This window comes from Cebidichthys violaceus, unplaced genomic scaffold (assembly GCF_023349555.1).
Source record: "Cebidichthys violaceus isolate CVI_PGR_0920_01 unplaced genomic scaffold, fCebVio1.0.p SCAF_17, whole genome shotgun sequence".
NCBI classification, from domain to species: Eukaryota; Metazoa; Chordata; class Actinopteri; order Perciformes; family Stichaeidae; genus Cebidichthys; species Cebidichthys violaceus.
Genome location: NW_027176340.1, coordinates 11,267,327 through 11,292,667, shown reverse-complemented (window position 1 = coordinate 11,292,667; position 25,341 = coordinate 11,267,327). Strand labels below are relative to the sequence as shown.

General features: G+C 42.6%; 3 protein-coding genes across 8 annotated transcripts; all 3 read left to right on the top strand.

Annotated features, from left to right (window-relative positions):
* Nucleotides 1–1,584: 1,584 nt before the first annotated feature.
* On the top strand, nt 1,585–7,572 carry ift52 (intraflagellar transport 52 homolog (Chlamydomonas)). 4 transcript variants are annotated; one of them, XM_068712602.1, is made up of 14 exons: nt 1,585–1,606; nt 2,053–2,221; nt 2,337–2,424; nt 2,598–2,727; nt 2,848–2,923; nt 3,104–3,175; nt 3,272–3,398; nt 3,484–3,567; nt 3,682–3,750; nt 3,835–3,989; nt 4,083–4,170; nt 4,633–4,741; nt 5,454–5,599; nt 5,678–7,474. In XM_068712602.1, exons 2-14 carry the CDS (start codon nt 2,103–2,105, stop codon nt 5,717–5,719), a joined length of 1,305 nt encoding a protein of 434 aa, XP_068568703.1. In that variant the 5' UTR covers nt 1,585–1,606; nt 2,053–2,102; the 3' UTR covers nt 5,720–7,474. The 4 variants fall into 4 exon arrangements, 3 of the variants coding, with proteins under 3 accessions (XP_068568703.1, XP_068568701.1, XP_068568700.1); XM_068712600.1 differs by having other exon boundaries at nt 1,606–1,673; XR_011103265.1 differs by lacking the exon at nt 1,585–1,606 and adding an exon at nt 7,487–7,572 and having other exon boundaries at nt 1,612–2,221; nt 5,678–5,791.
* Nucleotides 7,573–7,747: 175 nt separating this feature from the next.
* On the top strand, nt 7,748–16,921 carry mybl2b (v-myb avian myeloblastosis viral oncogene homolog-like 2b). 2 transcript variants are annotated; one of them, XM_068712598.1, is made up of 15 exons: nt 7,748–7,830; nt 8,273–8,369; nt 8,505–8,576; nt 8,700–8,792; nt 8,886–9,106; nt 9,197–9,329; nt 9,410–9,469; nt 9,643–9,849; nt 11,851–12,123; nt 12,211–12,353; nt 12,793–12,892; nt 14,628–14,738; nt 15,450–15,566; nt 15,656–15,787; nt 15,906–16,921. In XM_068712598.1, the coding sequence occupies exons 1-15, from the start codon at nt 7,811–7,813 to the stop codon at nt 16,032–16,034; spliced, it is 1,908 nt and encodes a 635-aa protein (XP_068568699.1). In that variant the 5' UTR covers nt 7,748–7,810; the 3' UTR covers nt 16,035–16,921. The 2 variants fall into 2 exon arrangements, 1 of the variants encoding a protein (XP_068568699.1); XR_011103264.1 differs by lacking the exons at nt 15,656–15,787; nt 15,906–16,921 and having other exon boundaries at nt 12,793–12,870; nt 15,450–15,539.
* A 254-nt stretch (nt 16,922–17,175) lies between these two features.
* rpn2 (ribophorin II) lies at nt 17,176–25,125 on the top strand. Of its 2 annotated transcripts, XM_068712596.1 has the most exons (18): nt 17,176–17,249; nt 17,577–17,767; nt 17,898–17,993; nt 18,322–18,497; nt 18,604–18,679; nt 18,809–18,943; nt 19,026–19,202; nt 19,293–19,411; nt 19,695–19,800; nt 20,333–20,424; nt 20,517–20,631; nt 20,738–20,932; nt 21,042–21,128; nt 21,229–21,324; nt 22,456–22,531; nt 23,139–23,268; nt 23,898–24,004; nt 24,459–25,125. In XM_068712596.1, exons 1-17 carry the CDS (start codon nt 17,237–17,239, stop codon nt 23,947–23,949), a joined length of 1,932 nt encoding a protein of 643 aa, XP_068568697.1. In that variant the 5' UTR covers nt 17,176–17,236; the 3' UTR covers nt 23,950–24,004; nt 24,459–25,125. The 2 variants fall into 2 exon arrangements, with proteins under 2 accessions (XP_068568697.1, XP_068568698.1); XM_068712597.1 differs by lacking the exon at nt 23,898–24,004.
* Nucleotides 25,126–25,341: the final 216 nt, after the last annotated feature.

Here is a 25,341-nt window from a genome sequence, read left to right as displayed (position 1 = left end):
GGCCATTTTACAAGGTTCACCATCTTCCATCAAGCTGTTGTAACTCAACTGTACTTTGTCAAAACTGTCCCAAAGTTGACATGCTTGATTACTGTCATGATTTTAGAACTTCTGCATGCCAATATTAACTCATAGTCATAGCGCCACCTACTGGCAACCACGGACATAAGCAGGATTCTTTAATTACAGCAACCCAAACGCTGAACTTATTTAAAGGGTTCGTGGGCACACCATGAGAAAAAGACTTCTCTGATCTAAATATGTGCAAACTAAGATGCTTGGAGAGCAAAAGGTAGATAACAGTGGTTCTCAAACCATGTCAGTGGGCATTAGTATAAATGATCTGTCCAGAGCTTCTACTCGAGAATCAGAATAAATGTTGCAATGAATGCTTCACACTACAATCCAAAGTTACAGAAGAGCTCAAAAATGAAAACAGTGTTAAATTAAAGTGTTCAAGTAAAAGCAAATGACACTACTGTTGTGTTAACTTTCATGTAAGTCCAAATACAATCAGCAGGACACTGCACCTAGTAAACTGACAAGTCTGTTATGTTACAAACACTGCAGCGCATTCATTCACATTCATTTTCTTAATGATCTTAACAGGCTTACATTTATGATTGTATTGGAGTACACTCAAAACATTTGAGGCTTAAGACCTGGCAACATGCTCTTGCTACGCTGCTGGTCGAAGCAGGAAATATCATCTAACTATTGCAGGCAGTGTATGATGGTCACAGAAATGCATGGCCGCATCAACCAGAGTCCTGTCAATTCCAGGAAATACTGTTTAACTCGTGCACGCAGTGTATGATGGTCACAGAAATGCATGGCGGCGTCACCCAGAGTCCTGCCAGTACCCTCGACGTGCGTGAAGTTGTGAGGGCCCGATCAATGCTGCTTGCAGCTTTAATTTCTATTACAATGTACCGAACAAAACGAGAATTACATAATGATGGGCCCAGATCTGGGTTCTATGCAGTTGAGATCTTAACAGATTAAAATGGATTTTTTTTTCTTTCCTTTTCTAACTACTTGATGAAATCTACATTTTCTTGAAAAAATATTTTTATTTTCATTTTTTTTCTGTAAAGTGTTTGTCATTAAAACGATTATAGGGGATCATTGAAGCTGTTGTGACTTTTTGGGTTTATCTCAGTATATCGTGTTTGTTTTCATAAAGTCTAAATGCATTCTATCATTTCAGTTCAGCAACTGACAAGGGCAGATGTTGCTTCATTTTTTGATAACATATTAAATCCAAATAGCATGTTCTATTTTAATATCCTTGATCTTCCTCCAGGGGGGGAATGCCAATTTGAAGATATCTGCAACATGAATTCTAAGAAAAGCCTTCCTGTTTTGTCATGAATATGAGCACTATTTGCCAAAGTATTAAAATAAAGATCAAGAGTAATTAATAGATGGAAAGATGGTGGAATCGCCCTTTTCGTTCCGTCAACATAACCGTAATAGAATGTTAATCGTACAGAAGAGTGCGTTGATTTGTTTTCTCCCTGTCTACTTCTTGGTTGTTATGTGGTTAGCGCCCTTGGTTACCACTTTCCTCCCATCATGCATCACTGCTAGCAGAGCTCGTGAGGTAACTTGGGCAACGGCAACCTTTCAACACAAGATAGCAGCTTCGCGGGTGGAAATTAATGTTATAGGTGGATAACAAATAGATAGAAAATATACACATTAATAGTAAACGTCGAATGCTAACGTACAGTAAGAATGCCTAGCTATTATCTAGCTACATGGCTAACATATCGTAGCATAGTACGGGCTAGCTATGCTACCAATGTTTGCTAACAGGATGCTAGTTTCAAAACAAATGACGCTTACCGTTAATTCACTTCAGTGACCAACTGACGTTAGTACAACTTTTGCAAGTTAATAAAGGCCAAGTATTCACGTGAATTGTAACCGTTTGAATAAGCGTCCTAACTATTCCTAGTTAGCTAAAATAGTTACAACGCATTCGTATTGGGGACAGCTCATACTTAATTAAATTGGATCTAACTTGAAGTTACAACCCGTTTCTAGGTGTGCGGTTGCAAAAGAGAGCCAGCGTTGGTGAGTGAATTTAATAAAGGATGGAGAAGGAAGCGCACAGTACTGTCGTCTTCAATGTTTCGAAGAGAGAGCTGTTTACGTTGAATAATGGCTACAAATCCATGCAGAAAAGACTAAGAGCTCAATGGAAAATTCAAAGGTAAGGTGTTTTCAGTGTAACACTCGGATTACACAACAACATTTGCCATAGTAGATTGCATTAATCTTGAGAAAAGCCCCCAGTTGCAAAAACAAATGCTATCTCTCTCCCCTAGTATGAAGGAAGAGTTGTCTTTGGAGAAGCTGAAGGGCGTCAAGTTGTGGATAACCGCAGGACCAAGGGAGAAGTTCACAGCTTCAGAGGTAAGAACCAAAGCATGTTTTGTTGATTCCCACAGAACAGCACTGGGTGTGGGAGATGGTACAAATGGGGAAGCTTACCAGCCACTTAAAAATTAACTTCTACTGTGCTACTTTGAAGTTCTGCACACACAAGCAGGTTTTCACTGTATTGTTGTCCCTTTTTTCATTATCAGCTGGAGGTGCTGAAGCAGTACCTGGACGGAGGAGGAAATGTCCTGGTCATGCTCGGGGAAGGAGGAGAAATTAAGTATGACACCAATATCAACTTTCTCCTGGAGGAGTTTGGCGTGATGGTCAACAATGGTGCGCATTTAAATTTGTTGAGATGACAGCGGGCATTGTCTGTGTTGTTAAAGGTATTTTTCCAACAATTGTACTGAATTCTGTGGTGTCTTGTTTCCTTTCTCTACATCCCTTTTGCAGATGCTGTTGTGAGGAATGTGTATTACAAATACTTCCACCCAAAGGAGGCACTGGTGTCCAACGGTGTACTGAACAGGTTTGTCATCACAGCATGTGTTTTTCTCACACAAACACCCATTTATACTGTATGTTTCGATAAATCCCAGACTATTTGTACCCTGTGTATGTATCAGAATTCAGTTGTAATAAATATACTACTATTAAATAGAATAGATTGAAAGCTGATGTACTATTTTCTTGTCTTTTTCTTGTTTAGAGAGATAAGTCGAGCTGCTGGCAAAGTGGTGACAGGCATCATCGAAGATGAAAACGTTGGAAACAATTCACAGTAAATGATTTACTTCCACATCTTCTACATTAAGCGCTGCCTCTAGTGACTTGGAGGGTGTTTGAACTTAACGCTTTACTGTCTTCATTTGTGCAGGGCTCTCACATTTGTGTACCCATACGGCGCCACACTGAGCGTGATGAAGCCTGCTGTGGCCGTTCTTTCTACTGGCTCCGTCTGCTTCCCCCTCAACAGGCCGGTCCTGGCCTTCCACCAAGGAAAGGTCAGAGGCAATCTGTAGTTTTCATACACACACACGTAGGCTTGTGAGATGATGTTGAAAGATGTCTTGTGTCCCATGCATGCAGGAGGCTGGCAAACTGGTAGTGTTGGGTTCCTGCCACATGTTCAGTGATCAATACATAGACAAAGAGGAGAACAGTAAAATCATGGTGAGCCCATTTGGAATTCAAAGATTTTTTTTGTTTGTTCAACTAACACATCAGAAGAGTGTGCTGCTCTCCAGTGGATTTTGTCAGTAATCAGTCGTGTTTTCTTCGTACCAGGATGTTGTGCTCCAGTGGCTCATGGCTGATAATATTCAGCTGAATCAGATTGATGCAGAAGACCCAGAGGTGAGGAGGTATACTCGACAGGAGAATGGCCCCCCCTCATGTTGTCTTTTTAAGTAGCCAACAATCCCATCTTGTGTCCCCTAGATCACAGATTACACCATGTTGCCGGACATAGGGTGTTTGTCGGAACAGCTCAGAGTGTGCTTACAGGAGGGCGACGAAAACCCCAGGGACTTCACCTCGCTCTTTGACATGTCTTTGTTCAATTTGTCAACCGACACTTTACCCCAAGTCATCAGGTGAGAATGCAAGTGGAACAACCTGGAAGGCTATGCTTGCGTCACTGCTTTTTTTTCCCTTCATGGCTAAAAAAACCCAAATGTTTTCTGCAGTGCCTACAAGCAGCTTAATGTCAAAGATGAGCCACTTCAGCTGATAACGCCACAGTTTGAGACACCTCTGCCTCAGCTCCAACCTGCTGTGAGTTTCAGTCCTGCATTCATGACCTCATGTTTTTCCATACATACAATTTATGTAATTTTTCGAGCAAGGGACTCTACAGCACCAAGTTGTACATCACAAATAGCTGCCATCATTTCAGTCTTACTCTTATGGTCCTTAAATAAGCTCTCAGCCAACGCAGTCATTGCCTCTATTATGATTCAAAGGCTTTTTGTGTTCTGTTAGAATGTGGGCCACTAAACGAAGCACTGATGTTGTCAACCTGGAAACCAGCGTAACTCGTTTAACTGGCAGCTGATTGTCAAATAATCATGGATAGAAATTTAAACAGTTTTACAAAGTGAATTAGCAAATGTACATATTCTTTGAACCTTTAGTGAGCTACTTGTAGCTGTTTGAGTCATAGCTGAAATGTTAAGGGAACAGACATTTTGCATCAAGCCCCACACGTTTTAAAGTGGGTGTTGTCTCGTCTTTTAGGTCTTTCCACCTGCCTTAAGCGATTTGCCTCCTCCCATGCTGGACCTGTTCGATCTAGATGAAACATTCTCTTCGGAGAAAGTGCGCCTAGCACAGCTCACCAATAAATGTAAGTTCAATACTTTACTAAGCTAAGCGATTAACTGGTGACGTTAAGGGCTGTTAAAGGGATAGCACTGATTCCATGAAATGGGGTTGTATGAGGTAGGCTACTTATCTGTAGTCAGTGTACTGCCTACGTCAGTTGGCACGCCCCCGGTTTGAAGAAACGAAGAGTAACGGCACCAAAGCTAAGCAATGCTGTGCTGTGGACAGAGGCAGCAGCAAAACATATTTTAGACACCTTTACCACAAAAATTATATCTATGCTCTCTTCAAATCCACCACACTTTGACAAAAGCAATTTTAGCTTGCAGAACAAGGACGTTTCTGGTCTACCGAGAGTCAGAACTAACCCTTTTAAAAACAAAAGTCACACAACACAAACTAACCAATGGAGGCAGCGGTAGACCAACTACTGTGTTCCGAGTGGTAAAAATACTGTTTTGGCATTGGTTGACGTTTTCAAAAGGAACATAGATGATGACTTCAGTTTCCTGCCTGAAAGGGGAGCGGCAAGGTAAAGCATTAGTCTAAATATAGCTTACACTGGGGACCAAAAAATTAGTTTTGTCAACTAGGGGTGTGCCGACCGCAATTTATACACCGCGATTATACACAGACTATGGATAAGTACCTCATACAACCCCACTTAAAAAAATTGGAACTAACCCTTTAGGTACTGTCTTTTTTTCTTAATAAAAAAAAAAAAAAAAAAAAAGGTACGGATGACGATCTGGAATTCTATGTGCGGAAATGTGGTGAAATTCTGGGGGTGACTCCAAAGTTGGATAAAGATCAGAGGGATGCCAAACACATCTTGGAACACATTTTCTTCCAAGTTGTAGAGTTCAAGAAACTCAATCAGGTGAGAATCTTAAGACTCTTTACGGAACAGATTATGGGTCGATGGCCTTATCTAAAATGCCCCCCCCCCCAATTGCAGGAGCATGATGCTGACACAGAGGAACCAGTCACTCCGTTGTGATTGGATACAAGAAACATGTTAAAGATCTTCATCTCTCCTGCCGTCATACTGTGACATGACCAAGCAGATGAGGTGAGAGACTACAGCATCAACATGGGTACTGTTTTAAAAACTGTATTTATTTTTTATAGAATAGTCCTATTGTATTTCACATGGGAGAAAAAACCCCCCAAAAAACCAATACACATGCAAATAAAGTTTACACTTTTATTTAAATCTTTCAAATTTTTTAAAACATTTTGAAGGCGCTGCATGAATTTTCACACATGAATCCTGTTACAAATAAATTTAAATAAACATCAGTCATCTTCCTTTCAAAGCTCCTCCATGCTAAGTGTGTGTTTAGAGGGACATTCTTGGCCACTTCAGGGAGAAACTTCAGCTAGTCAATGTTGTGTGGACTGGGGTTTTGGACTCAATGTTGCCTCCAGAGCACTGGACTCCAGGCAGGGTTTGGGGCTGTTCTCCGATTTAATCAAAGACACATCCCATGACATTTGCGAGGCAGTGAGATCCCCGTACGACCGGTCACAACCAGCGGCTTTTTTTGGCTTTCCGAGGAGCACATGGGGAGTGGAAGACTTTCCATGTAAAGACGCGGCCAGGTGACAGTTGTCGGTCTCTTGAGTGTTCAAGTTGTGCATTGAAAACGCCAGAGAGGGAGAAATGGGGTCTGATGACAGGCAGAGCGAGGCCAGGATGGACAGTCTGGTGTCAGATCCATCAGCCGCCGTGTTGTTAGACGCCCTCGACGTGGACAGCTGCTCCAGCAACAGAGTAGATGGCAAACTCTGTTCCCCCAAGAACTTACTGTCAAGCTCCGACGGAGAAGAACACTCAAAGCTTTTCATATCTAGGAGGTAAAAATGTTAGATTTCACTCAGAATCACATCATCTGAGTGGACAAAAATCAATACATCTATCTTGAGAATGACAGTGGTTTTCTTACCTTTAATGACAAACGCCTTCTCCATTGTTTCCTTGGGCCAGTGAGTGTCGACTGATCGGCAGCTGGTTTTAACCTGTTGAAGCTGCTTGTTAATTGACTCAGCTGGTGGCAAAGCAGGTCATCAGTCTGGAGGGAGGTGTGGTAGCATACAGCCTGGTGGAGGTCATGGTTACTTTTTTTATTTATTAAATATCTAAATAAAATGTTATTGGAATTATGTAATTTTGTGTTTAACGTTTTTTTTTGTTCTAAAAAGAGCATTTGTTCCTTGTGGACAGCGGTCCATATAAGAAAAATTGACATTATCGATAAATGTATTGATTATTTTCTCCAATTGTTTAATTTGTCCATAGGTACTCTTACAAAATTGCTTATTTTGAACGATCAGAGGTCCTAAGCCTTTGAAACAACAAAGAAAGAAGCAGCAAATCTTCACATTTGAGAAGTTGGAAACAGGAATATTTAGTCATTTTGATTGGTAACTGATCACCAATTCATTTTCAGTCGTTTGATTAATTGACTAAATGTTTTAGCTCTAATTGAAATTATGTCAATACTGTACTGAGATTTAAAAAACAATTATTATAATAAATATTACAATTAACTTTTTTCCGCTATAAATTATTTTCCAACATTTTGATAAAATTATTATAATGTAGTTTAAACATGACAATGTGCAAGGCTTGGTTCGTCACTAAATTGATAAAGTACAGGTGGAAGCAATATGACAACATAACCCCTTGTCATTACTCTAAACTTGGTATTTGAATTTGTGTGTGGGACACGCGCGCCAGTTTAAGTTTTTTTTATTTTTAAAGTGTCGCTGGAAGCCTCCTATCCGGGCCGCCTGACACCACGCGCACGTCCAACGCGCAACTACGTCATCATCCGGTGTCTACGATAGAGAAGGGCGCGAGATAGAAATCCAGGAGCGCGGACAACCCGGGCGCTCCGCTCCAGCTGGCTAGTAGCTGCAACTTTACCATTCAACACAACAGCACTGAGCCTCCTTCACTGAACCGCCTCACGGAGACAACAAACACGCGGAATACACCGATATATTACCAGATATACGTGCACATGACGTGCAACGGCTGCAGGACAAATCACCGCCTGACCGTAAACAACAGAAACGGAGGGAAATGTCTTGGTGGCCGCGCGGGTAAGATGTTATTCTTTGTTTTCCGCAGCGTAAGCAGTACTCCTTTTATTCCAGACGGATACAACATTAGCTTTTGACGCTACGGCGTTGATTGCATTCAGTTGGCTTTGGAAAATGTTTGCTTTTGGACCTAATCTTTCCACTTGTAAGTACTTCAGGGACTCCTTGTCTGTGCCGCCCTTTTCCGGAGAATTAAAAAAAATAAATACAGTATTTAATTTAACGTCAATCACTCCATGTATGTTAAATCACAGCAATCAATTCAACTGTCTAATACTGCACCGACTATGTAGTTTGCCATGCAGCACTTTATACGGATGAGATCGTCGCCAATAGAAGTAAACCTGATAATCTGGTCATCCTCGCCACACCATGAAGATGTGTCCGTGCTGCGTTCACTGTCAGCTTTATCGGTGCACATCACAGCCTTTTTCTTCCTCAGTGAGGATGGAGAGGACGCCATGCACCAGGACACCGATTCCGATGTGGCAGAGCAGAGAGACGGTGGGAAAGTGAAGGTGAAATGGACACAAGAGGAGGTGATTGTCTTCACACGTTCCAGTAATTTGCATGTTGTCCCAACGACTCCTGACCCCCCCCCCCTCTCCTGGTAAATACATAAAGGCTGTGTAGGACAAGGTAACGTAAACATGCTTGTTTGTTTGTGTCAAAAGGATGACAAGCTCAAGGCTCTGGTTCAAAAACGGGGACCAAATGATTGGAAATATATCGCCAACTACATCCCAGTGAGTTAGATCATCCTTTTTGTTTTTGTGGTTGACAATAAGCTTCGGGGTTTCCTTGGCTATTTATAAATAAATAAAAATATCTACAGAAATATCATTCCTGCTCGTTTTTGTTTTGCTCAGAATCACACTGAGCACCAGTGTCAGCACCGTTGGTTTAAGGTCTTGGATCCAGAATTGGTCAAAGGCCCTTGGACCAAAGAGGAGGATGAGAAGGTAAGTGACTCGTTGGGTTTCAGTGCATGCGGGTTTAAAATACGACTAAAACAAACAGTACGATAAGTCCTTGTGCACCCCTTGTCCCCTCAGGTCATAGAGCTTGTCAATCTCTACGGCAACAAGCAGTGGGCGATGGTAGCCAAGCACCTGAAGGGCCGACTGGGGAAGCAGTGTCGAGAGCGCTGGCACAACCACCTCAATCCCAATGTGAAGAAGTCGTCGTGGACGGCGGAAGAGGACCTCATCATCTACAAGGCGCACTGCCTGCTGGGAAACCGCTGGGCTGAGATTGCCAAGCTGCTCCCTGGAAGGTGAATACACTCCAGCTACGTCAGCTCAGAGGATGACTTTTTGATTAAAACCCCTCTCAAAAGGACTCACGTTGTGATGTTTGTTCACAGGACGGATAACGCCGTGAAGAACCACTGGAACTCCACCATCAAGCGCAAATTAGAGATGGGCTTCTTTGCTGGGGAGGTCTTTAGGCCAAATGAACTTGAAGAGCTGTTGGACCGTGTAAATAAAGATGTGCAGGTGGGCTATTTTTTTCCCCCATGATGTTCTCCTCTTAGATGGATGTAGGGATGTTGAACTTTTATTTATTTATTGCACAGATGGCCAGTTGCTCCCAAGATGGCGCAGAAAAGGATCCAGAGCAGACAACGCATCCTTCGGTGAGCAACCAGTCGCATCGATTTGTAAAATATCGCAATTTAAATACAGGGTGGCTTTGAATAATTTAATCTCCGTCAGTGGTTTGGAAAGAAATATCTGTATTACACGTCCGTTATCATGTTTTTGATGTCAGTATTGTTATAGATGTTTGTCATTTGCCGACCGGTTGCAGGAAACGCCCATCTCCGCCGCAGTTAAAGCAGAGTCCGGCGAAGCGGGGCCGTCAAAGGCCGCGTCCTCTCCAAAGGACGGCCTAAGTCCCAAGAGCGAAGCAGATGCCGCGGGAGAGATGAACAGTACCAGCTGGGTGGTGGATAGCTCTGGCTTTCTCTCCCCCACTGGCCCAGTACTGAAGGAAGTGCTGGACATGGTGGACGGGGTACGTATCCCCCAATAACCAACAAATAGACACATCGCATAGCATGTAAATTAAACATGCATCCAATCGACGATTCTCCCATCTTGGTTGCTTGAATGCAACCGCTTTTTTGTTGTTGTTGCTACCAATGACAAATAGTGCTTTTGTACAGTTGTGGTCAAAAGTTTACATACACTTGTAAAGAACATAATGTCATGGCTCTCTTGAGTTTCCCCGTTATTTCTACAACTCTGATTTTTCTCTGATAGAGTGATTGGAACAGATACTTCTTTGTCACAAAAAACATTCATGAAGTTTGGTTCTTTCATGACTTTATTATGGGTTAACAGAAAAAGTGATCAAATCTGCTGGGTCAAAAATATACATACAGCAGTGCTAATATTTGGTTACATGTCCCTTGGCCATTTTCACTTCAATTAGGCGCTTTTGGTAGCCATCCACAAGCTTCTGGCAAGCTTCTCGTTGAATCTTTGACCACTCCTCTTGACAGAATTGGTGCAGTTCAGTTAAATTTGATGGCTTTCTGACATGGACTTGTTTCTTCAGCATTGTCCACATGTTCTCAATGGGATGTAAGTCAGGACTTTGGGAAGGCCATTCTAAAACCCTAATTCTAGCCTGATTTAGCCATTCCATTACCACTTTTGATGTGTGTTTGGGGTCATTGTCCTGTTGGAACACCCAACTGCGCCCAAGACCCAACCTTCGGGCTGATGATTTTAGGTTATCTTGAAGAATTTGAAGGTAATCCTCCTTCTTCATTATCCCATTTACTCTCTGTAAAGCACCAGTTCCATTGGCAGCAAAACAGCCCCACAGCATAATACTACTACCACCGTGCTTGACGGTAGGCATGGTGTTCTTGGGGTTAAAGGCCTCACCTTTTCTCTTCCAAACATATTGCTGGGCATTGTGGCCAAACAGCTCGATTTTTCTTTCGTCTGACCACAGAACTTTCCTCCAGAAGGTCTTATCTTTGTCCATGTGATCAGCAGCAAACTTCAGTCGAGCCTTAAGGTGCCGCTTTTGGAGCAAGGTCTTCCTTCTTGCACGGCAGCCTCTCAGTCCATGGAGATGCAAAACACGCTTGACTGTGGACACTGACACCTGTGTTCCAGCAGCTTCTAATTCTTGGCAGATCTGCTTTTTGGTGGTTCTCGGTTGACTCTTCACCCTCCTGACCAATTTTCTCTCAGCAGCAGGTGATAGCTTGCGTTTTCTTCCTGATCGTGGCAGTGACAAAACAGTGCCATGCACTTTATACTTACAAACAATTGTTTGCACTGTTGCTCTTGGGACCTGTAGCTGCTTTGAAATGGCTCCAAGTGACTTTCCTGACTTGTTCAAGTCAATGATTCGCTTTTTCAGATCCATGCTGAGCTCCTTTGACTTTCCCATTGCAGCGTTTGTGGGCGTTTGTATCCAATGAGCCCTATTTAAATGGCCTCAGAGAAGTCACCATTTGTAGTCACTCATAAGAAGTTAAGAGACCATGCTATGAAGCTCATTTCATTGACACAACTTTCTAAGTCACCAAAATTGCTAATTCATGTTGCTGTATGTATATTTTTGACCCAGCAGATTTTGTCACTTTTTCTGTTAACCCATAATAAAGACATGAAAGAACCAAACTTCATGAATGTTTTTTGTGACAAAGAAGTATCTGTTCCAATCACTCTATCAGAGAAAAATCTGAGTTGTAGAAATAACTGGAAACTCAAGAGAGCCATGACATTATGTTCTTTACAAGTGTATGTAAACTTTTGACCACAACTGTATATAAAGTTCAGTTACATACAGATAAGGAAAAGATCATTTGTGCTGTTTTAATATGTATATTGTTATTGTTCCTCTACAAAACATGTATATACTGCGATAAAATATTTGTACTCTATATTTATCCAACCGTGGAAAAAAACGTATAAAAGGCATAGTTAATGGTAATATTTTATAGTGACTAGAAGTCTGACTCACAAGTAAAAATGTCTCTTCTGCTACCAGGACTTGGATGGCTGGTGCAACCTTGCGGCCTTCGACCTGCCAGAGGACAGTCTGAGCCCAGAGCGCCACCAGTTTCGGCTGGAGGGCAGCGCCCTGCAGGAGCTGAGCAAAGGCAGCAAGGGCGAACTCATCCCCATCTCCCCCGGAGGGGTCACGCCGCCCTCCATACTGAACCGCCGCAGCCGGAGACGCATCGCCTTGTCCCCCGACAGCAATAACTCCATGACTCCCAAGAGCACTCCTGTCAAAATCTTGCCCTTTTCTCCATCTCAGGTACGTTAGTAAAGCATTCAGCTTTTTTTTGCCGCCGCTTGTATTGTCGCATGAGACGGTCCATTGACTCAACGCGTGTCGTTCCAGTTCCTCAACATGTGGACCAAGCTGGACACTCACGACCTGGAGAACCCGTCCCTCACATCCACGCCGGTGTGCAGCCAGAAAGCCATTGTTACTACACCGCTACAGCGTGAGAAGACCCCCCTCACCCAGAAGGAAAACTCAGCGTGAGTGGTCTCTAACTAGTGATGGGTTCCAACAGCTTGTTGCATTTCGGATCCAGTATGGGGTCGGCAAAATATCTGGATTTTTTTTGTTTATTTATTTTGCAGTGACAATGCACACCAATCAACAGTGAAACTGTAAGTGAGCCAGAGATAGCCAGAGAGGCTAGTTTTCATCTGCTGTCCCCGGCCAGATGTTTGAAGGCAGATTCACACATCACTCTGTAACACTAGTATTGTATGTTGCTCGGGATGTACAGACAGCTACAAACATTGAATTTGTCAATTACATTTGATAACCATTTTAGAAATGAAGCCACTCCTCTCATTTACAGGTTGTAGTTGCAGGTTGCGAACACGAATTAGGCTGCAGCTAAGCCTAATAAGATTCAATACCAGATTTGAATTTGAGTCTTGGTGTTCACATCTTGTCTTCATGTAGGTTTGTCACACCCAACCACAAGTCCGAGCTCTGTTCGACCCCGCGAACTCCAACGCCGTTCAAAAACGCCATGGAAAAGTACGGGCCTCTGCAGCCTCTGGTGAGTATACAGTTGTGGTCAAAAGTTTACATACACTTGTAAAGAACATAATGTCATGGCTCTCTTGAGTTTCCAGTTATTTCTACAACTCAGATTTTTCTCTGATAGAGTGATTGGAACAGATACTTCTTTGTCACAAAAAACATTCATGAAGTTTGGTTCTTTCATGTCTTTATTATGGGTTAACAGAAAAAGTGACAAAATCTGCTGGGTCAAAAATATACATACAGCAACATGAATTAGCAATTTTGGTGACTTAGGAAGTTGTGTCAATGAAATGAGCTTCATAGCATGGCCTCTTAACTTCTTATGAGTGACTACAAATGGTGACTTCTCTGAGGCCATTTAAATAGGGCTCATTGGATACAAACGCCCACAAACGCTGCAATGGGAAAGTCAAAGGAGCTCAGCATGGATCTGAAAAAGCGAATCATTGACTTGAACAAGTCAGGAAAGTCACTTGGAGCCATTTCAAAGCAGCTACAGGTCCCAAGAGCAACAGTGCAAACAATTGTTTGTAAGTATAAAGTGCATGGCACTGTTTTGTCACTGCCACGATCAGGAAGAAAACGCAAGCTATCACCTGCTGCTGAGAGAAAATTGGTCAGGAGGGTGAAGAGTCAACCGAGAACCACCAAAAAGCAGATCTGCCAAGAATTAGAAGCTGCTGGAACACAGGTGTCAGTGTCCACAGTCAAGCGTGTTTTGCATCTCCATGGACTGAGAGGCTGCCGTGCAAGAAGGAAGCCCTTGCTCCAAAAGCGGCACCTTAAGGCTCGACTGAAGTTTGCTGCTGATCACATGGACAAAGATAAGACCTTCTGGAGGAAAGTTCTGTGGTCAGACGAAAGAAAAATCGAGCTGTTTGGCCACAATGCCCAGCAATATGTTTGGAAGAGAAAAGGTGAGGCCTTTAACCCCAAGAACACCATGCCTACCGTCAAGCACGGTGGTAGTAGTATTATGCTGTGGGGCTGTTTTGCTGCCAATGGAACTGGTGCTTTACAGAGAGTAAATGGGATAATGAAGAAGGAGGATTACCTTCAAATTCTTCAAGATAACCTAAAATCATCAGCCCGAAGGTTGGGTCTTGGGCGCAGTTGGGTGTTCCAACAGGACAATGACCCCAAACACACATCAAAAGTGGTAATGGAATGGCTAAATCAGGCTAGAATTAGGGTTTTAGAATGGCCTTCCCAAAGTCCTGACTTAAATCCCATTGAGAACATGTGGACAATGCTGAAGAAACAAGTCCATGTCAGAAAGCCATCAAATTTAACTGAACTGCACCAATTCTGTCAAGAGGAGTGGTCAAAGATTCAACGAGAAGCTTGCCAGAAGCTTGTGGATGGCTACCAAAAGCGCCTAATTGAAGTGAAAATGGCCAAGGGACATGTAACCAAATATTAGCACTGCTGTATGTATATTTTTGACCCAGCAGATTTGATCACTTTTTCTGTTAACCCATAATAAAGTCATGAAAGAACCAAACTTCATGAATGTTTTTTGTGACAAAGAAGTATCTGTTCCAATCACTCTATCAGAGAAAAATCAGAGTTGTAGAAATAACGGGGAAACTCAAGAGAGCCATGACATTATGTTCTTTACAAGTGTATGTAAACTTTTGACCACAACTGTATGTGCTTGTCAGTGGAAAGGAATGAGTTCACCTTGTGGTTTAATCAACCCTGCATTAACACTTCTTCTTTTTTTTTTTCCTGCTGTGTAATGTCAGCCTCAGACTCCGAACCTTGAAGACGACATAAACGAGGTCATCATGAGAGACTCTGGGATTGACTTGGGTGGTGTACGCTCGACTCCGCCTGAGCAAAGGCGCAAAACGATGGTAACGGGGTCAACTCTAATATTTGACTGATCTGTTTACATCCTTTAACCCCTGTTAATGGTACACCATAACACTGAAACGTATTGGTGCTAGATTAAAGAAAGCCAGCACGATAATAGAACATAAGAGAACCTCATTCAAAATAACATGGACATTAGTAATAATGCACACTAGCTAACAACTGGCTAGCTAATGGCCACTGCTCTGTGCAGTGTTTTAATACCAATAGCAAGTAGTTGTAGTTCATGCTAATTTATCTTATATATTTTAAAGATGGATAGTTAACTTATAGAACAAGACGTTTTCAGAAAAACAAATGAGGCATTATATACATTTACAAAAGCTAGCATAACAGCAGCTAACCCAAATGTGAAGTCAGGTTACAAGGACAGTCTTTCACTGTTGGTCAGCAGACAGCTGCAAAAGAAACGAATGAGTGTGAAATCCCGTGTTCATTAATTTCCTCCAACCAGATATTTATAGGCTTTTACTGCCACGGCCATTCAAGAATGCTTTGAACTAATTTTATAAATAAGTTTTAGCTTCCATGCTGTAACATTAACAATGAAACCCTTTTTTGAAAGTTCAATTCTGACCTCTTTCCATTTCTGCTTGGTCCTATTGTTGTCGCTTTTATTTTATGCAGACTTCATCATTGTCTTTCTTGTTGAAGCAACTAACTTAGCGTTTGATTGTTTATTTTATTCCCAGCATCGGCCTCCTATGAAGAAAGTGCGGAAATCATTGGCCCTGGATGCCGTGGACTGCCATGTGATGCCTACATCCAAACGCAAATTGCTCAAAATTGAAGCCAAACACACAATTAAGGTAAAAAAAAGAAGTCTAAACGTATCATAAGTCAGTCCGTAGATTTGACGCATCCTAACTTGTTTTGTCCTCCTCTTTTCCAACCACAGGAAGAGCCGGTGTTGGTGTCTCTTAACACCTCGTCGTTTTGCAGTAAGCAGCACGACAATATTTTGGATCAGGGTTTCCTTTTGGGACCCAGCGACAGTGCCATATTTCCCAGCACGGTGCCTCCAGTTACGGTAAGTTCCACTTTTTTTTGTTTTTAAACGTTTGAAAGGAATGGATGGAAAAGTATTTCAATGGAGCTTTTTTCTGTTTTGACCTGGTTTTTTTTGTTGTTTTTTTCTCTACCTTCAGATGTCAAAAGAATGGGAGACGGTTGTTTGCGGACAAACTAAAGACCAGCTCATAATGACGGAGAAAGCGAGACACTACCTTCACTCGCTAAAATCCCGCGCACCCAACCGGGCACTGATTCTGTCCTGAGACGTGTCTCGTCTTCACACCAACATGTTACACATGCAGAACTTAATGTTGCCATTTGTCCCCTGTACCGTTTTCCCGTTGTAACCTGTGGTGTAGAAAAGCAGCATGTCATGTGTAGGTTTAGTACAGTTCTCATTAGCAATCGCAACACTGACAATATATAGCCCCATGAATAATTTAAGGGGTGATTTTAGATTAAATCTCACTCCAATGGCTTCGTGCAAAGCTTGAAAAAAAAAAAAAAAAAATAGCAATGAATCTGTGAATATTGTCACTTAAAAAAATCTTAAAGATTGAACGTAGAATCGAAAGAAAATCACGGCCATACACTTTAGCTATCACTGAAAAGACATGGTTTTATATTGCGTAATGTGTCTGTAATTTAACTGTTTTTTAAAGTTGTGAAGAATACAAAGACTTAAGTTCTGTTGTATGACTTGCATATGGAGTAAATTCAGTCAGCTTGATCACTAATGCATTTAGAGACAAGGGGGGGGGGGGGGCTTCATGTTGAAAATGTGAAGTGAACATTGTCTTGTTGTAAAAATGTGTGTCTAGATTCATAATATACATCTCAATATGCAAAGTAAAAATGAGATCTTAAGGGGTAAAATTGTGTGTCTGCTGGAAATTTAACAGTGCACGCAGCACACATCTGTTATCCATCAAGGAGATCTACTTCTGATTGAGAGCCAGCTGAGTGATGAATACACTTGGGAAAGTTGTTGCAGCATCCATGTAGTGGCGATGTAATGGGGTCATGAATGCTGTTGATGTTAAGAATATTATGTCAGTTGGCACTGTTTGTAAATATAGAGTTGTATGTTTTTACTTTATCATACAGCATTTTGTTAAGAAATTTAATAAAACACAATATGTCCAATGCACACTTTCCTCCTGATTATGCTTCTGCAGCACAAAGCAGTGTATCTAACTAGAAGTTGGCATTTAAAAAAAAGTTATTATTATTAAAAAAGTTATTATTATTAAACAGCGCATAACTAATATATTTGGCGTGTACCAATGAAACTATCATTATCCTTAATTTGGCACATAGGCTGAATTAATCTGACGTGTACTTACTGTGGCTTTTATTTTGAAATGTTAAACGTACTGCCGGATATTATACCTTTGGTGACAGCTCACACTGACATACCGGAAGCAATCGTCGGTTTTGGTGACGCTGCATAAGACTGCAAGACATGGACCGGTCTCGTAAGTGAACATTCTACTATACATTTCAAATGTATTGTTCTATAGGTATATTTTTTGTGATATTGACGTTTTGAGTAACATTATGGAACCGCCAATTGTAGAATTGGTGAAGCAATAGCACCAAGTGTATTGCTCCCAACCGACGCTAGCTAACGTTAGCTCGCCTTTGTAGCTTAACGTGCAATGAACGAGCGAGCGTTGTCACAATGAATGAATACAACAGATAGTACGTTATATAAGTGTAGTGTTTGCTCTCCGTGGTTGTAACCGATAAATACGCCTTTATACCAGACGGCAGGTTAACCTATTTCCGCTCTGTGTCTGCAGGGCTGTTTGGGTTGTTCCTCCTCAGCCTGGCTCTCACTGGAGCTCAGGCGCTCACACCGGCGCACTACCTCTCCCTGTCTGATGTGGCCCGGCTGCAGAACCTCCTGAGCCAACAGTTTACCGATGTGGACTCCGCATACTACTCGGTCGTTGGTCTGACCAAGCTCGGGGCAACTGTTCCCGATCACGAGGTAAGAAAATCCCACCATAATTGCGGTCAGTAATTCCGATATAAACATTCAGTGATAATTCAACCTGGATATGACATGTTACATGTTGATCCTCGATGTTCTTTGGCTTAAAATGTGTTCGTGTTTGCAGGGAGTGTGCCAGTTTCTCAAATCCCAGCTGGATCCCTCTAACGTTGACTCTCTCTTCTTTGCTGCTGAGACCAGTCAAGCCATTTCAGGATGTGAGGTATGTGTGCCTCTGCCTTCTTATCTGTGCTGCTGTCATCCTTTTCTATGCAAAAGCATTTTGAAATGGATACATGTGTAGTTGGGCTGGACAATATAGACAAAACTATATACATTTCAAAATATTAAGAAGACTACCATAAATGGGATGGGAAATATGCGTCATTGCTTCATGGTCAAGATGTTAAAAACAACTTTTCATATGATGGCAGTGAGAGTAAAATAATAATTTAAGATAGTATAGACCGTAATGTCCAAATGGAAAAGTGGACGATGGCTTTACACTAATGCTAACCCCTTAGAACCAACTGTTTTCCTTCACGCCATAGATCCCCGTGTCCAACGAAACGCGAGACCTCCTCCTGGCAGCGGTTAGTGAAGATTCCACCATGACTCAGATTCACAGAGCCGTGAGCGCTCTCAGCTCTCTGGGGCTTCCTCTGGCCTCCCAGGAAGTTGTAGGTGCCTTGACCGGTCGAATCAACAAGGAGGACAACGTCATGGCGTAAGTGTTCGTCGTGTGGGTCAGGGAGTGCGGTATCATTCTGTGTCCTTCTTGCCGTGCTCATGAGTAAATTTGATTTGCAACACGTCTTCTCTTCTCCGTACAGTATCACTTCAGCTCTGCAAACTGCAGCACGCCTGTCCCAGCAGGCAGAACTCGGAGGAATGCTGGAGGAAATTGAGGTGAGCTCTTAAACCTCCACCAGGTGGTGCTGTGTGGCTGTGTTTTGAGTTAGCGCAAGACGCACTTGGACTCTTAATCTTGCACATATATTTTGAATTCTCAAAGTTTTAACTTTTTTCCCCTTTCAGGATCTTACGGCTCGTTTGGATGATCTTGGTGGCATCTACCTCCAGTTTGAGGAGGGACTCGAGGCGACCGCCTTGTTTGTGACCGCTGCTTATTCCCTGTCAGATCATGTGGACATGGAGCCCCCTCTGAAGGAGGTACGATATCTGTCTGACAGGCTTTTCGCCCCATGGGATTTTTCCTTTTCTGAAACTGATGGGCAATGTGTTTTCGGTACAGGACCAGGTCATCCAGCTGGTGAACTCTATCTTCAGCAAGAAGTCCTGGGACTCTCTGGCCGAGGCCTTCAGTGTGGCAAGTGCTGCCGCCGCTCTCTCCAACAACCGTTTCCACGTGCCGGTCATCGTCAGTGCTACCGGCCCTGCCACGGTGTCCCACAGCCAGCCAACCCTGCAGGTACAGATTGTGGGATCTTAACCTGGCTACAGTCCTCTGAGTGGGTTTTAATCAGCTCACAGTGATGCTGTTTCTTTGTGTGATTCACAGCTCCTTATCACTGATGTCATGTCTCAACCTCTGGCCTTGGCCAACGTGCTGGTGGAATCTGCGTACGCCGTGGCCTCCAAGAGCATCATCCTTAGCCAAGCTCCATTCACACTTAAAGAGTATGTTTGATCCGACAGATAAGTGTTAGCTTCATAACATTCACTCAGGTTCCCCTTTATTTGAAGACAATCCCAAAAACTAGAAGAAATATACGCCCACATACAGTGTGACAGAAATGCAGTTTGAATTGTAACATTATGCAAATGTAATTGTTGAGCTTTTTTTTTGTTGACTGTGTTGATTATGTTTAGCTAAGCATATTCCGATTCTTTACAGGATTAAAGAACGGCCTGGTTTTGGTCGAATCTACACCGTGTTATATTTTGTTTATCTGATTTTCAGTGGTGTCTTTGAACTGAACTTCATGTCCAGCCAGCCTGCCAGCGGATATTACCAGTTTGCCGTTGCAGTGACTGGAGATACCCGGCTTGTTGCCAATCATGTTGAGGTGAGGTGGCGGTCAGAATAAGGAGACGCAATGTTTAAAAATAGTGGAATGATTTTAATTAAATGTTAAAGGTGTCTTTGGGAGAAGGTGCAGGACTCAACGCTAACTTTTAACTCAGGCATCAGCATCAGCTTTTGGTTGCCGACACTGAAAATATGGTTTCAAATTTAGTCACCTTATATTTTGAGTAATTAAGATTCTATGGAGTAATACGACAGCAAATGCGACATGAAAGAATACAAGCTTTATTAAAGAAACAGAACAAAAGTCTATTGTAGTTTGTTTTATCAGATACTTTACAGAATTTGGTATATATTTTTTAATGTGTTAACTAGTTGCCACTGATGGCAACCACTTCCTCAAGATGGCTGCCAAAAGCAACCTGGCAAACCCTTCCTGTTGTGGCTGCAGCCTGTCCTGGGTTGACGGTCCATCTGAACATGATTGTAGTCATTCTTCTATCAGGGATTGGTTTGCTGCTGTCATGACGTCACTTGATGTAACTTTGTGTTGTGTCTCCGTCCGTCTGCAGCTCAAAGTGAAGGTGTCCACCGAGGTGGCCGTCACTAACATGGACCTCTCCGTGGTGGATAAGGACCAGAGCATCGGCACAAAGACCACCAGGTAAGGAAATACATTTGATTAGTGAGCCGACCCTGCGGAGCATGACGAGAGAGTACTACATTTTTTTAATACATTTTTTTTAAATGACTCAGGGTGGACTATCCCTCCAAAGGCAAGAGCTCCTTCACAGCAGACAGCCACCAAAACTTTGCCATGGCCTTCCATCTGGTTGACGTCAACACCGGCGTGGAGCTTACCCCTCACCAGGTATGTAATCCGGGTGGGACACGGGCACACGTCACGTTTTGGGAGACAAAAAAAAGAGCTTTCGGCCTTGTTCAAGTTTAAGACCTTTTTGTTTTCCCTGTCGCAGACTTTCGTCAAGCTGCACAATCAGAAAACTGGCCAAGAGGTCGTGTTTGTGGCCGAACCCGACAGCAAGAAACTGTACAAGTTTGAGTTGGACACAGCAGAGCGGAAATCTGAGTTCAACTCCATGTCCGGCACCTACTCCCTCCACCTCATCGTTGGGGATGCCACTTTGGAGAATCCCATCTTGTGGAATGTGGTGAGTGTCCGTTGATGCTGGTAATTAGGGCTATTTACTGATGTTACAAGTGCTCAGCCACTGAGAAGTTAATATTGAGCTCTAAAGTTGAGTTGTAATCTTTTGAAAGGCTGACGTTGTTCTGAAGTTCGTGGATGAGGAGGCTCCAGTGGCCATTCAGCCCAAAACTCTTTATGTGCCCAAACCAGAAATCCAGGTAACCCTTTTTTGTTTTTTAATTATCAGTTTCACTGCCCGATGATGGAAAATCAAGCAGCATCAGTCCAGCTGTGTAAAATGTCCTCCTGTCTCGGTAGCATTTATTCAGGGAACCAGAGAAGAAGCCTCCCACTGTGGTCTCCAACACCTTCACTGCTCTCATCCTGTCTCCCTTACTACTTCTGCTCATCCTGGTAATATTTCAAACAAAATTTTTTTTTTCTGTTTTGCCATCATCTTAAATGGATAGTTTGGATGTTTTGACATGGGGTGTAGTATGAGGTACTTATCCTTAGACAGTGTATTTACCTACAGTAGATGGCCATGCCTCTTGTTTCTATAAAAACCTGTCAGTTTAAGTTTATGCTATATTTAGAATATTTTCAGCACTTTACCTTGCGGTCAGACCACCCTTTCAGATGGGGAACTGAAGCCTTTATCTACACTTCCTTTAAAGTCACCAGACTCCTTTGACAAAAACGGTAATTTAACCTCGCCGTACACGGGAGTTGTTGGTCTACCGCTGCCTCGATCAGTTAGTTTGTTTGTGTTATTGTTTGTGTTATTGTTAATGGCTGGCCTTAACCGATCAAGGCAACGGTAGACCAGCAACGTAATTCTGCAATGTAAAATTACTTTTTATGTCAATGGAGTCTTGTAGCTTTGCAGAGAGAATAAATAACTGCTTAAATTCTTTGTTGGAAAGGGGCTGTCTGACGCCAAAGTAATGCAGTGAAAATATTGTAAATGTAGGATACTCTTGAACTGATATGAATTTATATAGGTGTCTTCAATAGGTTTTACACATTCCTGTCAGTTTCTTCAAACCACTATCTACGCCTATGGTCAAGTACTTCACACAACCATACCTCAAATAATCTGAACTCTCTCTTTTAACTGTAGAGCAACTTGGCTATGGATATAATTTAGCAACCATTTGTCTCATTTATAGGCCCGCCAACCAACAGACCTCCTTCTATTATTCATCAAAACCTTTATTTTAATATTCAGTATTCAGCTTTGTTATTGTTGTTGTATGCACAGTGGTCTAGTTTTATTTAATTTTTTTTCTTCAGTAGTAAGCTTTCATAAACGGCGAATGCGGCTCCAGTACTGTGAAAATATAATGCTTGTATTTAATTTTGAAATCACAATGGCTTTGGTGTATTTTTATCCGTGGCATTTTCAGTACTGAGTAATAGTTATTGTTGCAGTGGATCAGCGCTTTGTGTGTTAGGTGGTAAACACTTTTTCAGCCCCTTTTGTTTGCTGCTCTCGAAGGGGATGAAAATCACATTGTCTTTCATTCCCCCTCTCGTCTGTAGTGGCTGAAGCTCGGAGCAAACATCTCCAACTTCAGCTTCACTCCCAGCACCGTTCTGTTCCACGTGGGACACGCAGGTCAGTCCCCGTCTCTGAAGTGAAATGTTCATCACGCATCTGATTGTTGCACAGCCTCTTCATCTCTAATTCATCTGCTGCTGTTCAAGACGATATGTCAGTTGCAGTAACAACCGCGGCTGACATTGTGCAATTATCATAATTAATTTCATCAATGCATCATTCATGAATTCCACGCGTAAATTCTTAATACGAAACATCGCCCCCAACCGCAGCCACAACATCTCAAGAACATGCATCAACAATTGCTGGCCCTAATTCTCTAGTAAGATGCCATTAAGCCATTGCAGAAGAAGAGGGCACAATGTGTTGTTGAATTAAAACGGTTGCGGTGAAACCTCAGATGGTGGAAAACATGATGGAAACAGGGCAGTTGTTTCTTCTTTGCTGAAAACCCACAGACACTGCCACACACTTCTAGTTAGTAATAAGTGACGATTGAGAGAAATTATTTTTGAATTGGTCCATACATTGTTTTTTTTTAGGAAAATGCATATTATACCTTTTTTCTTTCTTTTTTTTTTTTTTTTTTAAAAGCACCCTACCCACTTGGGGAACCACTGATTTGGATGCCAATGCTCCAGCTCACTCTCTCATTTCCTTTCAGCCTTGCTGGGCCTGATGTACGTCTACTGGACTCACCTGAACATGTTCCAGACTCTGAAGTACCTGGCTATCATCGGCGGTGTGACTTTCCTCGCCGGGAACCGTATGCTGGCCCAGAAAGCCGTGAAGAGGTACGTCTCCTGATGGCGCCAGGCATCAAATGGTCCCTAGAGTGTCCTTTTAGTCCCAGAGAGAGAGGAAAGCCTAGCCCCTTTCAGACAACGAGGATGCTTTGAGGCCTCTTGGTAGTTCTTAGCCTCAAGCCCAGAGGAAAAGTGCCTGTCTCATATCGCAGCTCCTCAGTTGGTCCCCTAGAGGGCGATGTCGATGCCAGGCCCTCTGCCAGAAGCAGAGCTCGTGCCCACTTGGACCAGAAGTGAAGCATGGCAGCAAGATCTGCAAGAGTGGTGATCTAAGTGGGCAATTTCCTCACCATCAGTATGTAGAGCCCTCCACGGGCCAGAGTGAGCAATTTGTAGCCTGTGTCTCAGACTCAAAACGTCACTCCGTAATTGTTCACTTTTACTTCTTGCTCTTAAGACGAGCCCATTTAACCCCGTTTAAGCAAGTAGAATTTTCCAAGTAATGATTTCACAAATGTCTTTTTTTTTTTTTCTTTTTTTTTCAGTGAGGACTTTTTTCTCACCTCCCTCTTCTTTCCCGCTAGTCTCTTTTCTCCTTTGCAGCTGATGCCTGTGTCTTTATTTAGTTTTTTAACCCCTCTATCCACACCTCGCTGTCTCTGTACTCCTTTTTTCAGGATTGCCGCAGAGCAAAGTAGTAGGTTGGCAAAGTATAGGAGCCTACGATAAAGCCCCCCTCCCCCCTCCCACATTTGTAACAAACGAGTCGGGCTTCCAGGCTGAAGTAAGGGCATCCTCATAGTCTGCATCCTCAGTGCATTTCCATAATGGCTGGCTGCGTGCATGGCTGTGTGGTGCTCGATCATTCTAACTCCCGAGTGTTCACATGTACTTGCCGTCCCCCCCTACCCCCTCCTCCTGGTTTGCCTCTCACTCATCCCACCATGGTCATAGCCATACCAGCACTGTGGTAATCCCTCCATTGTGGTCCTAACACCCATGGTTCTGGTTGTGCCATTACATTTGAGTGACTTGTTTTGTGTTCATGATCCAAGGTGTACGTCGTCCAGAACCTTAAGATATTTGTAATGAGAGATTCTCTTGTGTTTCTTTGAAAATAACATTGTTTGTTGTGCATTAAAATGCATGATTAAAACCTTTTTATGTGACTTGGCAAAGATCAGGCTTTATATAACTGCTTTGTAATCTGCTTTTTTTTCCTCTCTCTCTCTCTACAGAATTGAGAAAAAATAAGCAGAAGAAAATTAGGAAGACACCGACAAAGCCCCCTCCCCCAAAGGAGTCATTTGACGATGCATCAAATCAGACTTTAAACATGGCGTTGCAGTTCAAGAATCCAATCGACAGTTTAAACCTGCAGTTTGTCCGCGTTGCCAAATGGGAGTAAGCACAGCGTCACCAAGGACAAATGCCCACTGACAGATTTTCTTTTTTTTACTGAGTGCTGTAAAGCTACTGATCATTGCACTTCATCTTCCTGTGAGATTTGTGTTCTTATTGTCCAACATGCCAGTGTTTTCCAAGTGAGCTGGGGTATTTTATTTGTTTTTTCTTATGGTTTTGGGGTTTGATTTGACTATTTTTGTACATTCCTCTTTTTTCGCTCAATGCCCATTTCACCTTGTAACAAAAGCGGTTAATTAACTTGTTTCAGCTGAAGAAAAACCAAACATTGGCATTAGCACTGATCCGTTGAACATTACTGACTATGCCAGTGTGTTTTCCTGTTTGGTGCATCAGATGTGTTGGAGGGAGCGGTAGTCCCCTATTTGATACAGTTGGCGTCCCCCAGAAAAAAATGTTGATAAAGAAATGTGGGCAATGTGATGTTTTTGTAATGAAGAAGAGGAAATAAAGAAGTGGAAATAAAGAAGTGGATATGAATCCAAATTGCTTTCTTTCTTAAGTAGAGGGGAAAAAACAGGAACACAGCCCAGGAGTAGGATGATGACGATGATGAGATCCTGTTCCTACCCTGAATAAGGTTGTTGTTGGAACGGTATGGTACTCTAACTTACTGACCGGAAAACCCATATCCTGTGTCTGATGTCCAATCAGACTTCTCCGGCGTCCACTGAACCAGTAGAGCACAGGTGTCAA

What these genes read in the sequence shown, in the direction of transcription:
- ift52 (XM_068712602.1), top strand. Translation starts at nt 2,103, where the DNA reads ATGGAGAAGGAAGCGCACAGTACTGTCGTCTTCAATGTTTCGAAGAGA. An exon ending in TGGCGTGATGGTCAACAATG is followed by an intron (nt 2,728 to 2,847) that starts GTGCGCATTTAA and finishes TCCCTTTTGCAG; the next exon opens with ATGCTGTTGTGAGGAATGTG. An exon ending in TGCCTCAGCTCCAACCTGCT is followed by an intron (nt 4,171 to 4,632) that starts GTGAGTTTCAGT and finishes CTCGTCTTTTAG; the next exon opens with GTCTTTCCACCTGCCTTAAG.
- mybl2b (XM_068712598.1), top strand. Translation starts at nt 7,811, where the DNA reads ATGTCTTGGTGGCCGCGCGG. An exon ending in GCCAAGCTGCTCCCTGGAAG is followed by an intron (nt 9,107 to 9,196) that starts GTGAATACACTC and finishes GTTTGTTCACAG; the next exon opens with GACGGATAACGCCGTGAAGA. An exon ending in AGCAAAGGCGCAAAACGATG is followed by an intron (nt 14,739 to 15,449) that starts GTAACGGGGTCA and finishes TTTTATTCCCAG; the next exon opens with CATCGGCCTCCTATGAAGAA.
- rpn2 (XM_068712596.1), top strand. An exon ending in GAATGCTGGAGGAAATTGAG is followed by an intron (nt 18,680 to 18,808) that starts GTGAGCTCTTAA and finishes TTCCCCTTTCAG; the next exon opens with GATCTTACGGCTCGTTTGGA. An exon ending in GCTCCATTCACACTTAAAGA is followed by an intron (nt 19,412 to 19,694) that starts GTATGTTTGATC and finishes TCTGATTTTCAG; the next exon opens with TGGTGTCTTTGAACTGAACT.